Raw genomic sequence first — 20,063 nt, 5'->3', positions numbered from 1 at the left:
GTGACCTCTGGGATGCTGAACAGGTGCTTGTTGAGGTGATGATGACCGTGATGGTAGTGGTAGGCCTGAGCCTGGGCCTGTGGAGGAAGCTTCAGGATACTCTCCAGAATCTCCTCGTCACTGTCCGGCACCTCCCACTGGTCTGGCTACAGGGGTCATGGGTCAAGGGTCACAGAGGAGAGGGTGTCACAGGTTGAAGGTAAGAGGTTGGATGTAGGAGATGGAGATAGGAGTTCAGGAAGGAGGCGGATGTGAGCAGGTTGGGCAGGGCACGGTGGCATAAGGTAGGGGTGAAGTGTGACATACAAAAAAAAAAAAGAATCAAAACAGTGAGTGAATTCAAGAATGAAAGAGGGAAAGTAAAGCAAACGTAACAAAAACAGAGGCTGTCCTCCTCAGCAAGATCAGTAAAATCAAGTGTTTGTAGTGAATGTTTACCCTGTCGGCTCCTGTGGTGTATCCCCGGGCCAGGGCGGGTCCAGGGGGGTCTGAGTACATGTCCTCCTCCTCTTCCTCCAGGATATCAGACAGGTCCGAGCCCCTACTGTTCTCTGTTGCACCGTACGGAGGCTCCACCAGGCCAACAGCATAACCCTGACACACAGAGCACAACCACACAGTACAACAGGACAGGCGTAGAGCATGTGGAATAACCAATCATGTCAATACAAATGAAACGTAAATTGACAAGGTAAATCCTCCAAATGCTCATTTTCATAGTAGGAAATGTTACTATGAACATTGGTATGTCTTGGTATAATGCCACTATCCTCAATGCTCTCTAGTCCAGGGGTTCCCAAACCTTTTTGGCCCACAACTCCATTTTGATATCTGAAAGTTTGCATGACCCCAACCATTTGAAAGAAATGATGTAATTAACATCCAATGTTTACTTTTTTATTTGTGGCTATGACAGTCAATTGCAAATGAGTCTAACATAATCTTTCTTATCTCACCACCACTAATGAGATGGGTGTGCTTGATGCATGTCCAGTCAGAGCTTCTCAAAGTCAGGGGGCGTGGTCGACGGTACGCACCTCGTCTCTGCTGTCACATCCAACCTGGATACATTTTTTTATTTTTTATATGCAGACGAGAGCACTGAATCCAGCTTCACACAGATATGAGCTGAAGAAGGGTTCCATGAGTTTTAATGCTCAGAGGGAGATGGAAGTGGATTCCCTTTGAGTCAGGAACCAAAACTCCTCCGTAGTGACCTGTAAATGCATTGTCTGCAGCATTCGGTCCCATGACAGCTCGATCAGCTGTTTGACTTCACTTACCGGCATGTCAACTGAACCACAGTCAAACTGATTGGAAAGCAGGTCCCAAAGTGCTATTCCAAGCATTGGAGTTGAGCAGTCATCACTCATGCGGGACACTTACTGATGCTGTTTTCTGTTAGAAACATGCACAGCCGAGGGAATGGTTCGCTTTTGAAAAACTCTCTCCAATAAGAATTCTTTCCTATCTGACAAAGGTATTAATGTGAGTTTCTGTGCCTCGAAATTCTCACACTTTATTTTCCGGTAATATCAAAGTCTCTGCAATATTGTGTGGTTTCATAACGTAGCAGGCCTATCCATTCAAAATGGAACGATTCAAGCTCAATTGTCAAGTGCGGCCTTTTCCCATGAGCTAAGGGTGCTCTCTGGTTGAATTTTATATTTTACATTTGAATAATTTTCATTTAGATTTTTAAGGGTAAACGCTTTACAATGATTTTGAGATACAAAGACGATATTATAATATATATATTTTTTAAACTATATGGGGTCACGACCCCTAGTCTAAAGCACCATGTTGATAAATACGAGGTAATGATCCCACAGCCTTTCCTAGACCTAGATGAGTTACTGGTTCATCTAGTCAAGGGGTGAGGCTGGATGAGAAAGAGTTGAGAAAGGCTGGGTGAGAAAGAGTTTCTTTCGGCAATGAACATCATCAGAGGATTAAAGCACAGAGTCCTAGCCAATGTGAGGGGAACATTGGAACAATAAAGAACACATCAGAGTTGCCGGGCGTATTGCATCTGCCCAGAAAACTGGCAATGATATTTAATGTATCACATTCCAAAAAAGCACAGTCAGTACTAAATGACTAACTAACCAACCTGTGGCTGCCTGCTGAAGCCTGGGTCCTTCTCCTGCCTGAGGAACTCCTCCATGGACACCAGGCGTGTGGTCGACCTCTCCATGGAGTAGTCTGGTTCTGACTCCAGGGGAGAGGGGGCTTTGGGGGCTGGAGAGAGTGTCTGTCCTGGGGTGGGGTGGGGCAGGGCTCAGGGGTTGAAAGGTTTGCACGGGAGTAGTCCTCCATGGGGAGAAAGTCTGTGATGGACATGACGGGACGGGGAGCTCCGGGGATTTCTGTGACTGCTCTGCTCTGCTCCATGGCTGCTGGGACTAGGCCTGGGACTGGACTCTGGCTGGGGGGCAAGGCTGCATTGACCTGGAGAACAGACAGGAGTACATACAACATACACTTAGTTAAAATAGTTATAATAATGTAAACTAGATAATAACATACCTCTAGTACTATATATTCTAGAGCAGTTGCAAGGCTCCAGACTGAGACCATTTAGTCACTTTTTGCAATTCTTAGGCTGTGTGAGTAAAATGTTTGATTGGTCGGATCGGTGCGAAATGCAAATTCAAGATGGTCACTAAAAACAGTCGTCTAAAGTGCATTATTTTCCTGATCCCGGCATGAAAGTGTCTGCCCTGTCCCTGTGTCCGTCCCTGTGCCTGTTTCTCCTTTCGCGCTGAGTAGGCTAGTGGGAGAGAAAAATTATTGCAACATAAAAAAATGCAATAAACGTTTTGAAAGGAGCTGTGAGAGGAGGGTCTCAGCTTTCTGCAGGTATTACTCTCAACATTGACGGTGCGCGGAGAGGCTATAGACATAAATGTGTATGCTGCAAATGTTTTTAGGACGTTACATTTACTGTTACATTCATCAATTACACGGCTAACTAGCAACATATTATATTTAGCGATCTACCTAATGCATTTTGAGTTTCCACTTCCTCAGATGGTGAATTAGCCCCAAATTAATTACCTTATGTGATATTTAATTTATACACACAAAATTTTGCTAAGCAAATGAATCTCTATTGAACAGAATAAATGTGCAATTCTGGAGCCCTATATTGAGAGTAAAATATAGCAACCCAAAATTTGTGACAATCACTGGTTTAGGTTACACATAAAAATATCTTGATCATGCATCCCTGCTTGAACACGTTTCATGAATCATACCATCTCAGTGGCACTGCGAATTACTTTATAAGATGATTGCAATTTTTTTACTATTGTGTGATGCCGCAACAAAGTTTGGTGCGACAGAATAATGGCCTTGTGCCACAAACTGAAAATGTTAGTATCACCAGTGTCACCACAGGAAAAAGTACGTCTGGAGCCATGAGGTGAGTTCTAGAGTTCTAGATGAGAGTTTTAGATTAGGTGTTGTTGCATTACTGTAAGTACCGTTGTGTTGATGTGAGAGGCTGGTGGTAGCATGGCCTGATAGGCTGGTTGTATTGGTGGTGACATCATAGCCTCATAGGCTGATGGTACTGATGGCAACTTGGCCTGATAGTTTGGTGCTACTGGAGGTGACATGGTGGCCTCATGCACTGCCAAGGCATCCCGAGGGGGAGCAGGAGACTTTGCTAAGGGGTTGGCCCAGGCCTCTGCGTACGAGGCAGGGAGCGGGGAGGAGGCCTCTGTGTGGAGGGTGTGGACTGGGGAGAGTTGGCAGAGGGCAGCCCCCCGTTAGGGACCATGGCGTGTGCGTCTAGCGGCGGTGAGGCCGTGGCGTAGGGTAGCGTGGAGACTTTGGCAGCTGAGTTCCCATAGGACGGGGATTGGGGTTGTACGGGTGGTGATGAAGACAAGAAGGGGGGTGACTGGTGGACAGGGGGTGACTGGTAGGGTGGTGACTGGTGAACGGGGGGTGACATGGAGCAAGGGGCGGAGGTAGCCGAGGCCTGGTCCGTCATGATGGCGGCTAGCTTGGCGGGCACGTTGACTGGCACAGAGTCGGTGGATTCCCCGTGGCCGGACATGGTGCGCACGGTGAGCTGTTGGGCCGTCATAAGGGACTGGATTTGAGACGGGCCCATTAGGGCACTGCCTGCCGTGGGGGATGACACCTCCAACACCTAGGGTATGGCAGAAGAGGAGATGGGTAGTGTCAGCAGCACAGACACATACTCTCTACACAAAATATCTTCACAGCAAAACAGTCCTACACATTATCCTCACAGCAAAACACTCCTCACACACACTATCCTCACACAGAGACGTAAAACACTTAACGGATATAAAAGTCAGCAATATAGGACAAGCCATTATCACAGATACTGTTCACAGCCCAAGCTGAAGCACTGAAAATACCATGGCACATTTAAACACAAACCAGCGTCTTGAGGAAGAGAGCAACAGACTCAATGGGTCCTTAGAGCACAGAACCTCTCTGAAAACACTGGCTTGACAGACACACCAATTCAAACTAATTTCAAAAGCATTTACCTCTTAGCATAATTTCAACCCCATTACACCCAAACCCTTAAACACTCTCCTCTGTTTCCAGTGCATTCAGGTGCAGAATCACAACACTACAGTTATTGCCTTTTTCTTGTCAGCATAGATGGTGTATCCGGTGACGCGGACTCCGTTGGAGGTCCCAGCAGCATCGATGGTGACAGGCAGCCAGCTGATAAGGGCGATTCCCGGGGAGGGCCCCTGCTCCAGCTGCACATCCAGAGGAGCATCAGGGGGACCTGGGAGTGGAGGTAATAAATATTAGAAGACAAGCTAATCTTAGGTCTTAAACAGGGCCTGATTTCATTTGTCCTCTCTAATCAAGGCCTGTTTTAAAGACCTGGGAACACCAGGTGAGTGGAATATATTTTAATGTAAAAAATTCAACCGGCAGTTCTTCAGCCCTCTTTGATCTCCAGTATCTCTCTACCCTGGTTGCTCACTTACCTGCGGCCAGCACGGTAAAGGTAGTGGTGGCGGTCTTGTGTTCCCGCCTCTCCTGGGGAAGCTCCCAGGGGGTTTGGTGTGGCCGAGCCTCCACCTTGACCGTGTAGTGCAGGCTGGGCGTAAGGTTACTGAGACACAGCGAGTAGCTGCCAGCCTTCACCAGCTCCATCTCCTCCTCGTTCAAGGACACAATGTGCACATAGTTACTGTTGCTGGGCAGCCACGACAGGCTGGCCGAGGTGGCGGTGACACGGTCGACTCTGAGCTGGGTGGGCGCCACACATACGTCCCTGCCCACCAGCATGGAGCAACGGAGCTGGTCTGAGCTGCCGCGCTCAGTCAGGCTCTGCACAGACACTCGGTAGGCCTTGAGATTGACGTCTAGTCTCTCTAGGACAGCTTTAGTCTGAGAGCCGAAGGGCACGTTGAGCCTCAGCTCCTGGTCCACGTACACATTGTAGCTCCACACATTGCCCCAGCCCGCTGGCACCAGCGGCCCATCCCAGCCAATGATGATGCTCTTGGCCAGCTGCTTGATGAGGGTGAGCTTGCGCGGGTAAGGCACAGTGTCCACCCCCACCTCCAGGTCTAGGTCCAGGCCGTTGGTGAGGGGGGCTGGGGAGAGGAGGGGTCGGAGGGAGGGGTCCGTGGGGGCCGGGACCTGCTCCCCTGAGGGGAAAGAGACGGATAGGGGACCTGGGTTGGAGGCTGCATACGTAGGGTCGGTCCTCTCAGAGGTACCTGGGCTCCCCAGGCGGAGGTGGTGCTGGTGGCTGGCACTGTGCAGGCTGCTGTCCAGCAAGGAGTTATGGGATATGTCCGTGCCCTCTGGAACGTGGGCGCTCATCATGTCGTCATCTGAGACGCGCTCCACAAAGTTGGAGGGGACCAGCCCTCTCCGCCCGTCCATCAGCTCACCTGCAGGGGGACACAGAGAGACAGACTTGTGTTTGGTATGTCGACACTAAAAACCTTGACCGTGTTAAAATGTCAGTGTTAAAATGGGAACTTTCAGTGTAAAAAATCTAACTTTATAAAACTGTTATGAAATTAAAGTGGCAATGAGCAGTAGAAAAAATAACAACGTGTCATCCCAGCCCCTGTTTTGGTAAAAAGCTACGGGATGGATTTGGAGAAATGTAACCACTCAAATTCAAATTCAGATGCAAGGACTGACCATCCATGATATCAAAATTATAGTTTGAACCATGTTTTGAGGCTATATAGGGTTTGTTAACGTTGTTTACAAACATTGGCGTAAAACAACCCATATTCTGGGTTTTTTGATGGAGTACAACAGTTGAATTAAGCTCATGAGGCATTTATACGTTATATTCTTTAAGAATTAATGTTTTGCATGTAGCAACTGCTGATTTCCCATTTAAGGTTTTGGAGAAGGCTCACCTTCATAGAAGCCGTCGTCATCCATACCGCCATAAACATAGATGTACTCCCCCGCGGTGAGTGGCAGCTCCACCTCTGGGTTATCATTTGGACCATCATAGGGGTTATAGCTTGGGAAAAATAAAGTCACATTATCATTGTATTATAAACATTACCCATCTAATCGCATTGTTACAGTTGAATGCTGAGATAAGACAAAAATGAATAACATTCTAAGTGAGAGAAAAAAAATATCATAACTGGTCTCCAATTCAATCTACTAAATACCGAAGACATACTACTAAATAGTATACCTTCGGTATTTAGTGAAGGCATACTGCTGCTTTGGCCAAATCTGTGTCTGTCAGTCCTTACCTGTATCTGCCGATGAAGACCTGTAGCTTGGCGGCTCCTCTGAGAGCGGTGTAAGGTGCTGGGGACACATCAATGTCCAACTCCTCCACCTCACTGGCCGTGTCAACCTTAGAACATGACAGTCAACAAATGAGGCCACTGGAACCCTGTTATACTGGGTGGCTCAGTTGGTAAGAGCTTAGTGCGAGCAATGTCCATTCATAGCAATGTCCATTTCTAGCCAGGTTCAATTCCTACAGTTTCACATATTCATACAAAAAATATATACACTCACTGGAATGTAGTAAGTGGCTTTGGATAAAAGTGCTTCCTTAGTGTTATATACAGTGGGGAGAACAAGTATTTGATAAACTGTCGATTTTGCTGGTTTTCCCTACTTACAAAGCATGTAGAGGTCTGTAATTTTTATCATAGGTACACTTCAACTGTGAGAGATGGAATCTAAAACAAAAATCCAGAAAATCACATTGTATGATTTTTAAGTAATTAATTTGCATGTTATTGCATGACATAAGTATAGACCTCTACATGCTTTGTAAGTAGGGAAACCTGCAAAATCTGCAGTGTATCAAATACTTGTTCTCCCCACTGTATAATTTCTACTGGAACTTTGAGCTGCCAGCAGGTCAACATCTTCCCAACACGTGGCTGGACCAATGCCTCCTGAAGAGTAGAAGGCTAGGGCCACACGCAGGATATGTTTTTCTGCCATTGACTTACTCCCTCAGAGATTGTGCAATGAGATTTATGTATAATGTGGGCAATGGGCACAATTCACAGTGGATTGGGACACTGGCCACTAACAAGCTGCTTATACGGAATGTTCTCTTCTCTGAAAATGCTCCCTCTAATACCACACAGTATCAGCTTAATGATCTGACTGCCTATGTTTACCTCTGGCTAATACTGTAGGCAACTAGATTCAGCCATGGGACAGTTTTTGTTCAGAACATGACTATAATCGGGTAAAATGAAGGGGGGAGGGGTGTGCATCATTGTTAACAGCAGCCGGTGCGCAACCTCTAATGATAAGGAAGTCTCAAGTTTTTGCTCGCTATTTACCAAGAGAGTTTTCATCTATATATTTCATAGCTGTCTATTTACCACCACAAACCGATGCTGGCACTAAGACTGCACTCAACGAGCTGTAGAGGGCCATAAGCAAACAAGAAAATTCACACCCAGAGAGGCGGCACTTCTCGTGGCCGGTGATTTTAATACAGGGAAACTGAAATCCGTTTTACCTTATTTTTACCTGCATGTCAGCTGTGCATTAACCGTTACTCTCTCGCGGGAATTCCACTAACAGTCCTTTGTAGCCAAATGTAGCTGCTGCTCATTCCGTTTGCTCGAAAATGGATAAATGGTTAAAAAAAGTAAGGCCGCATCCATAGGTACACATACCAGCTCTACTGGTAGTACTGCTACTACCAGCGGTACTACACCTGCACCTGTCGACGACACAAGCTGTTCTGCTTCCACGAGCACATTCAACGCTAGCATCAGTAATTCTACATTTGTTGTTAGCCCAGCTAACATGGACAATGACGGTTGTGAATCTGATGCAGTCGAAGAGCTACTGCCCCCTTACCCGGGAAAGCACCGAACAACAGACAGGGACGTTAGACCATCGAAGAGGCGCAAATATGATGAGAACTACATTGATTTGGGGTTCACATATATGGGGAGTAGTGCCTTTCCTCAGCCACAGTGTGTTATATGTGCAAAAGTACTATCTCACAACTCAATTAAAACTTCACTCTTGCGCAGGCATTTAGAAATGAAATAAAATAAAACATAAAAATAAGCCACAGTTTTTGAGCGAGAATTAAGACGACTTTTGAGTAACAGATACCATTAATAACAAACGTTCTTATATGGAGAGCTACAGAGTTTCTAGGACAAGCAAGCCTCATACTATTGTGGAGTACTTAATTATTCCTGCTGCCGTGTATATGGCTGGGACAATTCTGGGGGAAAAGGCCCAAAAAACTATACAGACAATGCCTTCATCAAACAACACTGGTTCATGACGCATCAGTGACATGGCAGGAGATGTTTTGAAACAATTACTGCTTCGCATACAAGCTAGTGAATTATATGCGTTACAGCTGGATGAGTCAACAGACGTGGCGGGCTTGGCACAGCTCCTGGTATATGTCCGTTACATTTATGGGGGGGGGTCAATTAAGGAAGACATCCTCTTCTGCAAACCACTGGAAACCAGGACAACACGAGAGGATATTTTTAAAGTACAGGACAGCTTTGTGACATCAAATGGACTTTGGTGGTCAAGATGTGTTGGTATCTGTACTGATGGAGCAAAAGCCATGACAGTGAGACATAGTGGAGTGGTAATGCGCGTGCAAGCAGTTGCTCCCGACGCCACTTGGGTTCACTGCAGGATCCGCCGAGAGGCTCTTGCTGCCAAGGGAATGCCTGACAGCTTGAAAGATGTTTATTATACTGATAACAAGCTCAAACAGGTGCCATTAATACAGGTAACGCGTGGAGGACAGAGGAGCCTCTTAAAGAAGAAGTTACAGGTCTGTGAGAGCCAGAAATCTTGCTTGTTTGTAGGTGACCAAATACTTATTTTCCACCATAATTTGCAAATAAATTCATTACAAATCCTACAATGTGATTTTCTGGATTTCTTTTCTCATTTTGTCTGTCATAGTTGAAGTGTACCTATGATGAAAATTACAGGGCTCTCATCTTTTTAAGTGGGAGAACTTGCACAATTGGTGGCTGACTAAATACTTTTTTGCCCCACTGTATGTATTTGGCCATAATTTTCACTTGTCTGACCGCTTGCATGATGCCGAGTTTCTCGTGATCTTGGTGATGATTTTTCTCGACAGAATGATCTGAATCTAGGATTACAGGGACTCTACGCAACAATATTTAATGTGCAGGACAAAATTGAGGCTATGATTAAGTTGGAGCTCATTTCTGTCTGCATTAACAAGGACAACACACAGGTCTTTCCATCAATGTATGATTTTTTGTGTGAAAATGAACTCAAGTTTACGGGACAATGTCAAATGTGATATAGCGAAGCACCGGAGTGAGTTGGTTGCACAAATACACATGTACTTTCCCAAAACGAATGACACAAACAACTGGATTCATTATCCCTTTCATGCCCTGCCTCTAGTCCACTTACCAATGTCTGAACAAGAGAGCCTCATCAAAATTGCAACAAGCGGTTCTGTGAAAATTTAATTTAATCAGAAGCCACTGCCAGATTTCTGGACTGGGCTGTGCTCAGAGTATCCTGCCTTGGCAAATCACGCTGCTAAAGCACTGATGCCCTTTGCAATCATGTACCTATGTGAGATTGGATTCTCGGTCTTCACAAAAGCATGAAAACAAAATACAGGCACAGACGACTGTGTGAAAAATGACTTAAGACTGAGACTCTCCAATACAACTCAACATTGCAGAGTTTTGTGCATCCTTTCAAGCACACCCTTCTCATTAACCTGTGGTGAGTTATTCACAATTTTCGATGAACAAATAAGGTTTTATATGTATGATGGTCAAATAAAGAGCAAAATAATCAATTACTATTATATTATTATTTGTGCCCTGGTCCTATAAGAGCTCTTTGTCACTTCCCACGAGTGGGCTTATGAGTGGGGTTATGACAAAAACTCACTCATTCATATGTTTAATAAATGTATCGTATAGTATGATTACTATATGATTACTACTTTTGCCATCATCATTACGATGATGGCAAAAGACACCATTTGAGAGTGCGCTGACCCTGGTGCTAGAGGAGGTACGCAGTTGGAGGTTGAGTGTTTGAAGGGGTACGGGACTATAAAAAGTTTGGGAACCACTGGCCTAAAGCATTATTCCTCACCTCAAGTTCAACTGTCGATGTCAGTTGGTGCACACTGCCTTCATATCATACGCCTGCAGTATAAATATACTTATTGCCTCACCACACCAAACCTTCACCAAGGTTTCACAATTTTATTAGGGTGACATCAAAAGTAAGCCAAGTAAATTTTAATAGGGAAAATACGAGCAGGATGTTATATTGCAGCAAACATTACAGTTGGAACTTAATTTGGCAAAAGAAAATGGCTCAGAATGAAACTAAATAAGCGAGAGAAGTATAAGTCTCCGGCTTCAGCGATTTTTGCAATTCATTCCAGTCATTGGCAGCAGAGAACTGGAAGGAAAGATGGCCAAAGGAGGTGTTGGCTTTGGGGATGACCAGTGAGATATACCTGCTGGAGCATGTGCTACGGGTGGGTGTTGTTATCGTGTCCAATATGTATCGAGGGCCAGCCAACGAGAGCATACAGGTTATCAAGGGATAATTTTGAAGCCCACTGTATGTCACTGCATAAAATACAAATATTTGGGGGATTAATTCCTGGTGATTAATTTTTTTTACATTTTAATATCTTAACTAAAAACTTTGGAGAACCCCAAAAAATCACTTGCAGGCCGGTTTTGGCCCACTGGCCGCAGACCCCTGCTGTAGGCTGACACAAACATACAAACAATTGCTGCCAGTAGGATGAAATTGCACCCTATTCCCCATAGGCTATATTGCACTACATCGCTATATATAGTGCACTACTTTGATAGGGTTCAGATACACACACACACACTGACACAAACGTTGAGTGTTTTGTTTGTCGACTGGCCGTATGTCTAATTATAGGGTCTGAGTGATACATTATGCATAAACAATAAGTAACAGGCATATTTTTTATCGCTCCCTGCCAGCAAAAAACCTTTTAAGGATAATCACTTACAACTACTACAACCTTAATAATCCACAGCAGTGGGATTATCTCACTAAATATGAGCTTTAGAGAGCTAGCTGCTGCTGGTGCTGCCTGTCCTGACCTGGCTGGTTTAGATGGATGAGAGAGGGAGGGAGGATAAAGATCTACTACAGAGAGACTTAGACCCAACACTGGCTGGCTGGGGCACGCAGGACAGACATCAGCTATCTACAACACACAGCTGGACACTGGATGAGGGAGAGGTCTGCTGCTTTAAAACATGGAAGAAATGGTTTAAAAGCCCCAACCCAAAAGGGTCTTATCTTTTGAATTGTATAATAAGTGCCAGTATGCTACATGACAGTGCCATGTGAGAGAGAGAGAAAAAGGTTAAGGCACAAAGCTGGACACCGTATGAAAGAAGAGTTAGACCACCCAACCGCAACATTCTCTTATCTCTAGCAATGTATGTGTTGTATTTGCCTTTATATATTTAAGCCTAGGCTGTTTGATAGTACAGTGTGAGAGACATGAGACAAAGGCTAATGACGTTTTTAAATCCATGAAGTTTGACGAGCAAATCCATAGGAATGACTGTGCCATTTTGTTAATCTCAACAAGCAATCTGTCCTAACCACAGAGTTGAAAAGGAGGAGGCAATCCATACGAGCTGTTTGATCTTGAGGAATATTTTGAACCCAATTAATTGAAAATTGCAGTTATTGTCATGATTAAAGATGTCAGCAGCATGTCTAATGCAAAAAAGTATCTTAATCTCTTTGTGTAGAAGATTATTGTGTGTGTCACTAGTAGATACCCATAGACTTCCAGTCATTGCGCTAATGCTAGTCAGCATTGGCACGCGAAACTACCTCTAACTTCCTTCATACTGGAAACCGACATAAAAACAGTAACCACGAGTTCATTTGACTCTGGGGAAGTAGATAAAGGGCCTTATTGCCAAAATCCTGAAGTATCCCTTTAAGCAAAACTCAAATACTAAGCCAATCTGAAATTGTCATCTAGTCCTACCGTTAGTAAGACTACTGTACTATGTTTTTAAGTTGAACAAGAAACTCCCCATATGAATTAAGTAGTGACTTAATCCCTATGCAATAAATCGGGATTAAATTATGTGTTAGAGCTCTCACCTCGTGTGGCGTGGGGCTGGTCCTGCGTGGGCTGTGATGGGGGCTGTGGTGGGACTCGGCCGACTTTGGGGAGAGGTGGGTGGTGTCAGAGACAAACTTGGGGGAGCTGGAGGACTTGGTCAGGCTGATGGTGGGCAGCTCACGGTGCTTGGTGGTGGGGGAGCGTGTGAGACCCGCAGCGTGAGGGGTGGCCCCCATCTGGAGAGTTGCCGCCACATCTACAGGGAGGAGGAAGATACTTCATGAGCAAACAAATCTCTCCGCTTTTTTCATATTTCATCGAAAGGATAGCAAGAGAGTAACAGGAAAGTTAGGAGGAGAAAGTGTGCTAGAAGAGCAGCGGGTTGGATTGGAACCCATGTGAGCACAAGTACATGTGTTCTGGAGGCAGTGGCCTAGACAACTGGACCACCTCAGGCTACAAACATACACCCTCTTCTGTGACCTGTTTGTAGTTATCCAATTGGTGGTTGGTGTTCTAGGTCCCTGGCTGATTAAACAGTGGAGTGGAGGGAGTAAAACCCACCTGTCCCCATCGGTCTCTGTGCTTAGAGGTCACGACCCCCGAGCACAGCACCATACATGGCACACAGGGGCCAGAAAGAACTAAGGGGCTTAACACATACAGCCCGGATATCACTCACTCACCATTGTTGAACCACACCTCTGTGTGTGTTTGGGACCTTTGTGTGAGAGGGATTGTATATGTGTGGCATCATTCATACAGCCACTCACTGCAAGCCCCACCAAACCAAACCAATTGATTGTGAATATGTGGGTCGTTACAATTAACCTAACAGTGATTTCAGGGACCAAGTTACTCAAAAAAAGACCAGGAAAGGGAGTGATAGTGCTCATGGTAGCAGTGACAGTCTCAATGACCCAAGATCTCTAGGAATAGTAGCAGTACATGGTAGCGAGGAGTCCTAAGGGAGAGTCTCTCTCTCCTCCAGACTCCAGAAGTCCATATCATCACCCAGAGAGTTCAAATCATCCCATAGGTAGGCCACATTGATCTACAACAGAAACAGCACACCCACTGTACATGGCTGGAGGGAGGGAGGGATGGATACAATAGAGATTTGAAGGGATACTTTAAAGCCAGTGGCGGCCAGGATTACAATATATTATGTTCTCAGTCCGGGTCTGCATCAAAGTGAATGCATGTGGAATCCCTTTCCAACGTAATCATGTCGATTTAAAAGTAATACCAACACAATCCTACATGGAGATCCAGGGTTGGAATAAGCAATATTTAGTTTAGCAATCTTCATGTGTACAATCAATCTTGGTAGAAACTATAGACCATATTGGTAAACTGTGCCTGTGGGAGATTCAGTATTAGTAATTAAAATGAGCCTGAGGGGGCATACAAAGGACATATGAAGATGCATTTATTGGGATGGGGAGTGTATCTCATGAAGGGGATATGAGTGAGTATGTGGAATGTATTGGTGTTGTGACGGTAATATGATATGGTTGAATGGTTAGGGTAATATCATGGTAACAAAGGTTGCCCTTTGGCATGTATCAGGAACATGATGGTAATAACGGTTGCCATGGTTACCCCCAGCGAGGCCCACACCGTTGGTCAGATGGCAGAGGGCATGGTTAGTGAGGAGTGCGGAGCCGGCCAGGTCCAGTTTGCCGGCCTGCAGTCGGAAGGTCTCCAGCTCATGGCTGAGCAGGCCGAACTGTTCACTCTGGCTGCGACATTTATCCTCCAACTCGCGCACCTTAGACTGAAGACAGCACAGAGAGAGATAGAGGTACACACACATACATACAAAGGATTTAGTTTCAGCTCCTAGGCAAACAAAATATCATAGGCTAATGAAAGGGTATTTGTGTGGTGGCCTACTTTGACAATCTGCCTATTTAAAAATTATACTACTGGAATATCAACTTAAAGAAATTGACTTATTATCATATGCATAAACATTCACTTACAATTACTATCACATTTAGGTTCAAATTAAAAGCCAAAAAGGCGGGAAAAGGAGTGAGAAGGGTGAATAACAGGTTTCAAGGCCTTAGTAGGAGGTGTTGGTTTTGTGGGTGACAAACAGAATCTGAAGCGTAGCTAGCGTAGTTTGCAGCGAGTTGCATGTCCTCCAACACAGTTCTGCAGCGCTCACAGTCACACAAGCAAAGCCACTACAGAGCCACGGCCACAGCTCAGTCAGAACGCTCTAACAGGGTTTTAGCATCAGCCCCCAGTGAGTTTCTATAACTGGCTGCTTTCACTTCCGGTTGTGGTGGGAGTTTCCTGGTAGTGATGTGACAGGGCCCCTAGCTAAACGAAACACGCACACGCACACACACACGCACACACACACACACTCACACTCACACACACACACACACACACACACACACACACACACACACACACACACACACACACACACACACACACACACAGCTTCCTGTCAAAACTCTCACCTACACCACCAAGCACAGCCTGTCCCAAATGACTGCTTGAACTCTAACATGAACCAAGTCACAAAGTGGGAGATAGAGCAAGTAGATCCAGCTAATGTATGACATTTTAGTCATTCATCAGATGCTCACTTACAATTAGTGCATTCATCTTAAGATAACCACAGTCATAGTAAGTACATCTTTCCTCAATAAAGTAGCTAACAGCAAAGTCAGAGCTAGTAAGGGGCGGAAAAAGTCAAAAGTTTTTTTTTTTTGGTGGGGGCATGCTACCCGTTCTCTTACAAGATTTGAGTCACTGTGCTGACTATAGGATAGATCAAGCTCCCAATAGTGAGATTCAAAACTACGTTGAGAGGAGAAAGAAAGAGAGAGAGAGAGCAGCGAGAGAGAGGGAAGAGAGCGAGAAGCCCCACTGTCAGAATCACAGCTCGACTGCCAAGAAAGCAGGCTAACTCTATCTTAACACCTTGAGCTTAAGAACCAAGCCAATTCTCCTATGAACAAGGTTCAGTTTACTCAGCCCAGCGGGGGACTGGATTTCGTGCCATAGAGTAATCTAACAGCAGCATCACTCGGCCTGACCTGTTTCACACTGACTTTAATCACCTACACTCACACTCCACTTCCTCCCTCACTCACTCTCTCACACTCCCTCCCTCACACTCCACTCTTTCTCTCTCCGTGTGTGTGTGGACGTGTATCGTTAAACACTTCCATACACACAGCGCTAGCGCACACAAGGACACATACTAATACACATTCACACACAGAGGGCCAGCCAGCATCAGAGGGTTTCTCCATGTCAACAAAGGGATTATTTAAAATGAACACAATTACTACTAGGCTTGTTATGTAACTGGTTGAACCACACAGACGTGTAGGAAAAGGCACATAGGACAGTACGCTGACACATGCCGGCCTGGCTGGAGCCTATCACCTCTCAGAGAGAGCCCAAATAACCTTGTCATGTTGTATTCAAAGCCTGTTACAACACTATAGACCACCTCTGCTGTAGCTAGAAAACATACGAGGCCATCTTTGGCCTTTCCATAAATACATCCTAGAAACCAATAACTTCAGGTATAGAACTTCGGTAGCGTTTTCCTCAGATTTGCTTTATTAAAGTCCCCAGAGACAATAAATATGGCCTCAGGTTTAGGGCTGTTACGGTGACCATATTACCGCCACACCGGCAGTCACGATTCATGTGACCGTTTAGTCACGGTAATTATGCTTCTCCAAGCTCTGATGCTGCTGATGGTCATTAGTAGCCAACCAAACTTGCTAACTGCCTGGTACTCTGCACTCTATTGTCCCTCTAATCATTCTGACATCAATGCAAATGTATTGGAAAATCAAACACTTAATGAGAGCCCATGAGCTCATGTTGTGCAACATTTCTATAGGCTATGCAATTGCGTCAGAAAACAGAGTGAAGGCCTCTATTAAAAAAAGGAGTATCCCATCAGTTTTCTGTAGGCTAGGCCTACTATATTTATTTCTCAAATGTATTAATATTTAGCACATTGCTTCTCTTCACAACAGGATTATAGCCTACCTGGCTGGCATGAAAATGAACTATGTGAAAGGTGTCCACCAATCGCTATTTAAGTGCCTAGATGACATGTATTTTTTTTCCGTTGCCCCTGTTTCGAGATAGGTGCATGATAATGGTCCATTCTAAATCAAAACATATTTCACACATATATTATTTAGTATATGTAAAGACAAGATTAAATCAAGAATAGTGTAATGGGTGACAATATTAGCATATCACTTGTGAATAATTTATTATCACTCGTGAATAATGCCTATGTTACGGATCCCCCCGGTACTGATGCTCATTCTGTTCACCAGTACGTCATCGGCTTTCTAGGCTTCACTGAACGGGATTCATTATCATCAACCCCGGACTGTCTTGTCTGATTACACACACCTGGTTCCCATTTCCCCTGATTAGTATGTTATATATGTGCCCTCTGTTCCCTCTGTCTTTGTCGGTTATTGTTCCCATGTCCGTTGGTGGTGTGAGTACCTATGCGTTGGTGCAGCTGTTTTATAAAGCACGCAGCATGTTGTCTTTTACGGGTATCGTCCCGTGTCATTCAACGAGGTTTACACTCGCTTGTTTGTTTGGGTACAGGCCAGTGTTTTTGTATATGTGTTTGTTTTGGGAGTATTAAAAAACCCTATTGTGTATTCCTGCACCTGTCTCCAAATCCTTTATACCAGCGTGACAGCCTACCTTAATGCAAACAGAGCATTATGATTTGTGCAACTTTTTCAAATCACAGTCGCACACCTCATGTAGCCTAGACCTATATGTTTTGACAAGGTTTGTATCACAACTAAAGTGAACAAATAACTTCTTAAAATTAAGCACATTAATCCGCTTTACAGCTGGTGTAGAGCCTAACTGGCATACATACGCAGCGCGTGAGTTTCTAGTTTGGGGAAGATAATTTTCACCATAAAAATGCACCTTCATAATAAAAGCAAAACATGTATAAATTGCATTTTTGGTCACTTATGAGAATGGTGTTTTCCTGCTTATGGAACATTTGCGCTTATAGCCTACTGTCCTGTGTGCATTACTGTGCTTATACTGTGAAGAAATAGTTTATCAACATTTTGAGCTAAACGTTCTCATCTGCTGCGTCAGGCTCATTGCTTAAAACAGGTTATTTGATGCTAGTGGTTGTATTAATTTGGGATCTATCACAGACTATGTATGTTTGGAATATTTATAGGTCAACTTTTGTACTATGGGGGATAGTAGATTGACATATGCTAGTGCTTTTGCTTTTCAGCTGACGAAAAGTAAAATGTGGACAGTTCTTCCAATATCTACAATATGCGCCTTGGACAAGGACACCGCAGTTGCAGCACGATGTCTTGGCGCAGCCTGTACTTGTAACCTGTGAGAAAGACCAGATCATGTGATGGAGCCATGTGAGTGAGAGGTGTTTCAGCACAAATTATAATTATTAATTTCAGCCCAAGGGCACGACGGCCACTGGCCGCAAAAGGTATGGATTTTTTTTTAGCATTCAGCCTTTTAGGAGGCATTATGGCCACACAAAGGGAACACAGCAAGGAAATTTGAGGCATTATCAAGTGCTTGTCAAATTGTGAATGAGAGACTGATGAAGTGTGTACAGCCTGCGCAAAAAACAAAGCAGAGCTCATGCCTTTCATGCGACTTTTTTCAAATGATCATTAGAGTCACATAATGCAGCCTTAGAATGTATTAAAAATGTAAACATACAGCCCAACATTTGTATCACAAGTAAAGTAAGGCCTGGTGAGAATATTATCAAGTGCTTTTCAAATTGTGAATGAGAGACTGATACCTTTCATGCAACGTTTTTCAAATCATCATTAGTCCCATCATCTAAACATTTAGCCTAAAGTTGCATAAATACATCTAAATTCAGCATGTAGGAGGACCCGTTTCTTTGTTAACCGCTCAACATAGAACAGCTGCATGTGCACACTCCCTCATTGTTGGGAGAAAATATACTTTCTATTTTATTCAGTTATGTTAAATTGTATTCTTCATACTATAAAATAGTATGAAATAATGTCACAGAATTCTAAGCGAATCTTGTCTGCTATATTAACTAGTGTAGCCTACAGCCAGATCAGGGCCTAACATAAGGACAACTCAGTATGCTATTCTGTTCTTCTGAAATAGACTACATTTTCTTCACATAATGTTTCTTTAGACCTGTCTAAAATAAATAATGGATTCATTGTGAAGGTGTAGGCTGTATTACATGGATAAAAATGCAGATGTTCCAAAGGTCTGCATCAGTGGCTTGTAGGCTATGCATGGAAGCCAGGAGATGCTAAATGTGTTTATGTAAATAAAGGTAAGTTACCGTGAGACTGTCAGTTATTTGCTTGACAATCACCGCCACAACCCTAATCAGGGTATCACCGGTCACATTTCAATTAGTCCCTGATTCTCAAACTAACTTGCTGCAAGGACACTTGTGTCTAGGACTTTGTAAAGGCAAGGTGTAGTAGTCTGTCTATCTATCTACACAGAGGCTTAATTAAGGTGGGGGTTGGTAACAAGGTGGATGAGGTTGGGATCTGGGCTAGAGTATCAGGACAGAGGCTTTGTGTTGCCGGTACCTGCATGCAGTCCAGAGTTGTCTGGTTAGCAGGGAAACAAAGCACAGAAAAAAAGCACTTCACAAACAAAACTCATGCTTGTGAAAAGTGGAGTTGAGGAAGAAAAACATGGTTAATAGATTAGAGTCCAGGTCCTGAGAGAGAAGAGTCTGTCAGCGTAACCGTATAGACACTATGATCTCATCACTATTTCTCTCCGTCTTCCATACCTCCTCTGGAGGGAGAGAGAGAGACTTTTACAAGTGATGCTCTTTGTTTAGAGAGATGGAGATGAAGAGAGTAGGAGGAATAGTAATGAGCAATTCAAACAAAACAGGAGCGTAACAGTACTGTACCAGCTCCCTCTGCAACACAAGCTGGATCAAGTCCTACAACAGAATACATACACACTTAATTTTACACAGAGAAACACAACACATTAACACAATGCATAACAAAGGGTTTACTGACACAATGATGATCAGTCTGTCGGAGGTTATTTCACTGTTTAAATGGTTGAACAAAAAATACTGTAAAAACACTAGCAAATCAGCTCCAAGGGATTTTTATTTTGGAAATCTTTTCCAAAGTATTCCCACGCATAATAGAGAGATATATGTGGTCATACACGAATGTAAGCAAGGTTTGAAATAATTATGCTTTGGTAAAATACTATATCTGTTTGGGCTTCTTGGGGTCAATTTGCAGTCTACAAATGATTTGTAAATATTTTCCGGCCCCCTGATCTTCCGCTCAAGAAAAAAATCATCCCGTGGCTGAATTTAGTTGATGATCCTGCTCTAAACGAACACACTCTACCTCTCACTTCTCTGGGG

At 44.2% G+C, this 20,063-nt stretch overlaps 1 protein-coding gene across 1 annotated transcript in view; it reads right to left on the bottom strand.

Annotated features, from left to right (window-relative positions):
- The window catches only part of LOC135547878 (peripheral-type benzodiazepine receptor-associated protein 1-like), a 186,130-nt gene that overhangs the window by 32,977 nt on the left and 133,090 nt on the right, over positions 1-20,063 (bottom strand). The window contains exons 12-24 of the mRNA XM_064977092.1: positions 19,584-19,616; positions 19,249-19,269; positions 14,228-14,402; positions 12,661-12,878; positions 6,753-6,859; positions 6,399-6,508; positions 4,995-5,912; positions 4,635-4,786; positions 3,675-4,165; positions 3,312-3,369; positions 2,377-2,451; positions 2,114-2,281; positions 439-594 (exon numbers count right to left, since the gene is read on the bottom strand). Coding sequence (XP_064833164.1) covers positions 439-594; positions 2,114-2,281; positions 2,377-2,451; positions 3,312-3,369; positions 3,675-4,165; positions 4,635-4,786; positions 4,995-5,912; positions 6,399-6,508; positions 6,753-6,859; positions 12,661-12,878; positions 14,228-14,402; positions 19,249-19,269; positions 19,584-19,616 — 2,682 coding nt within the window. The remainder of the gene's footprint in view (positions 1-438; positions 595-2,113; positions 2,282-2,376; positions 2,452-3,311; positions 3,370-3,674; positions 4,166-4,634; positions 4,787-4,994; positions 5,913-6,398; positions 6,509-6,752; positions 6,860-12,660; positions 12,879-14,227; positions 14,403-19,248; positions 19,270-19,583; positions 19,617-20,063) is intronic.

Source organism: Oncorhynchus masou, chromosome 11 (genome assembly GCF_036934945.1).
Source record: "Oncorhynchus masou masou isolate Uvic2021 chromosome 11, UVic_Omas_1.1, whole genome shotgun sequence".
Lineage (NCBI taxonomy): Eukaryota > Metazoa > Chordata > Actinopteri > Salmoniformes > Salmonidae > Oncorhynchus > Oncorhynchus masou.
Note: the sequence above shows the minus strand (reverse complement) of the source record. Positions and strands in the feature narration are given on the sequence as shown.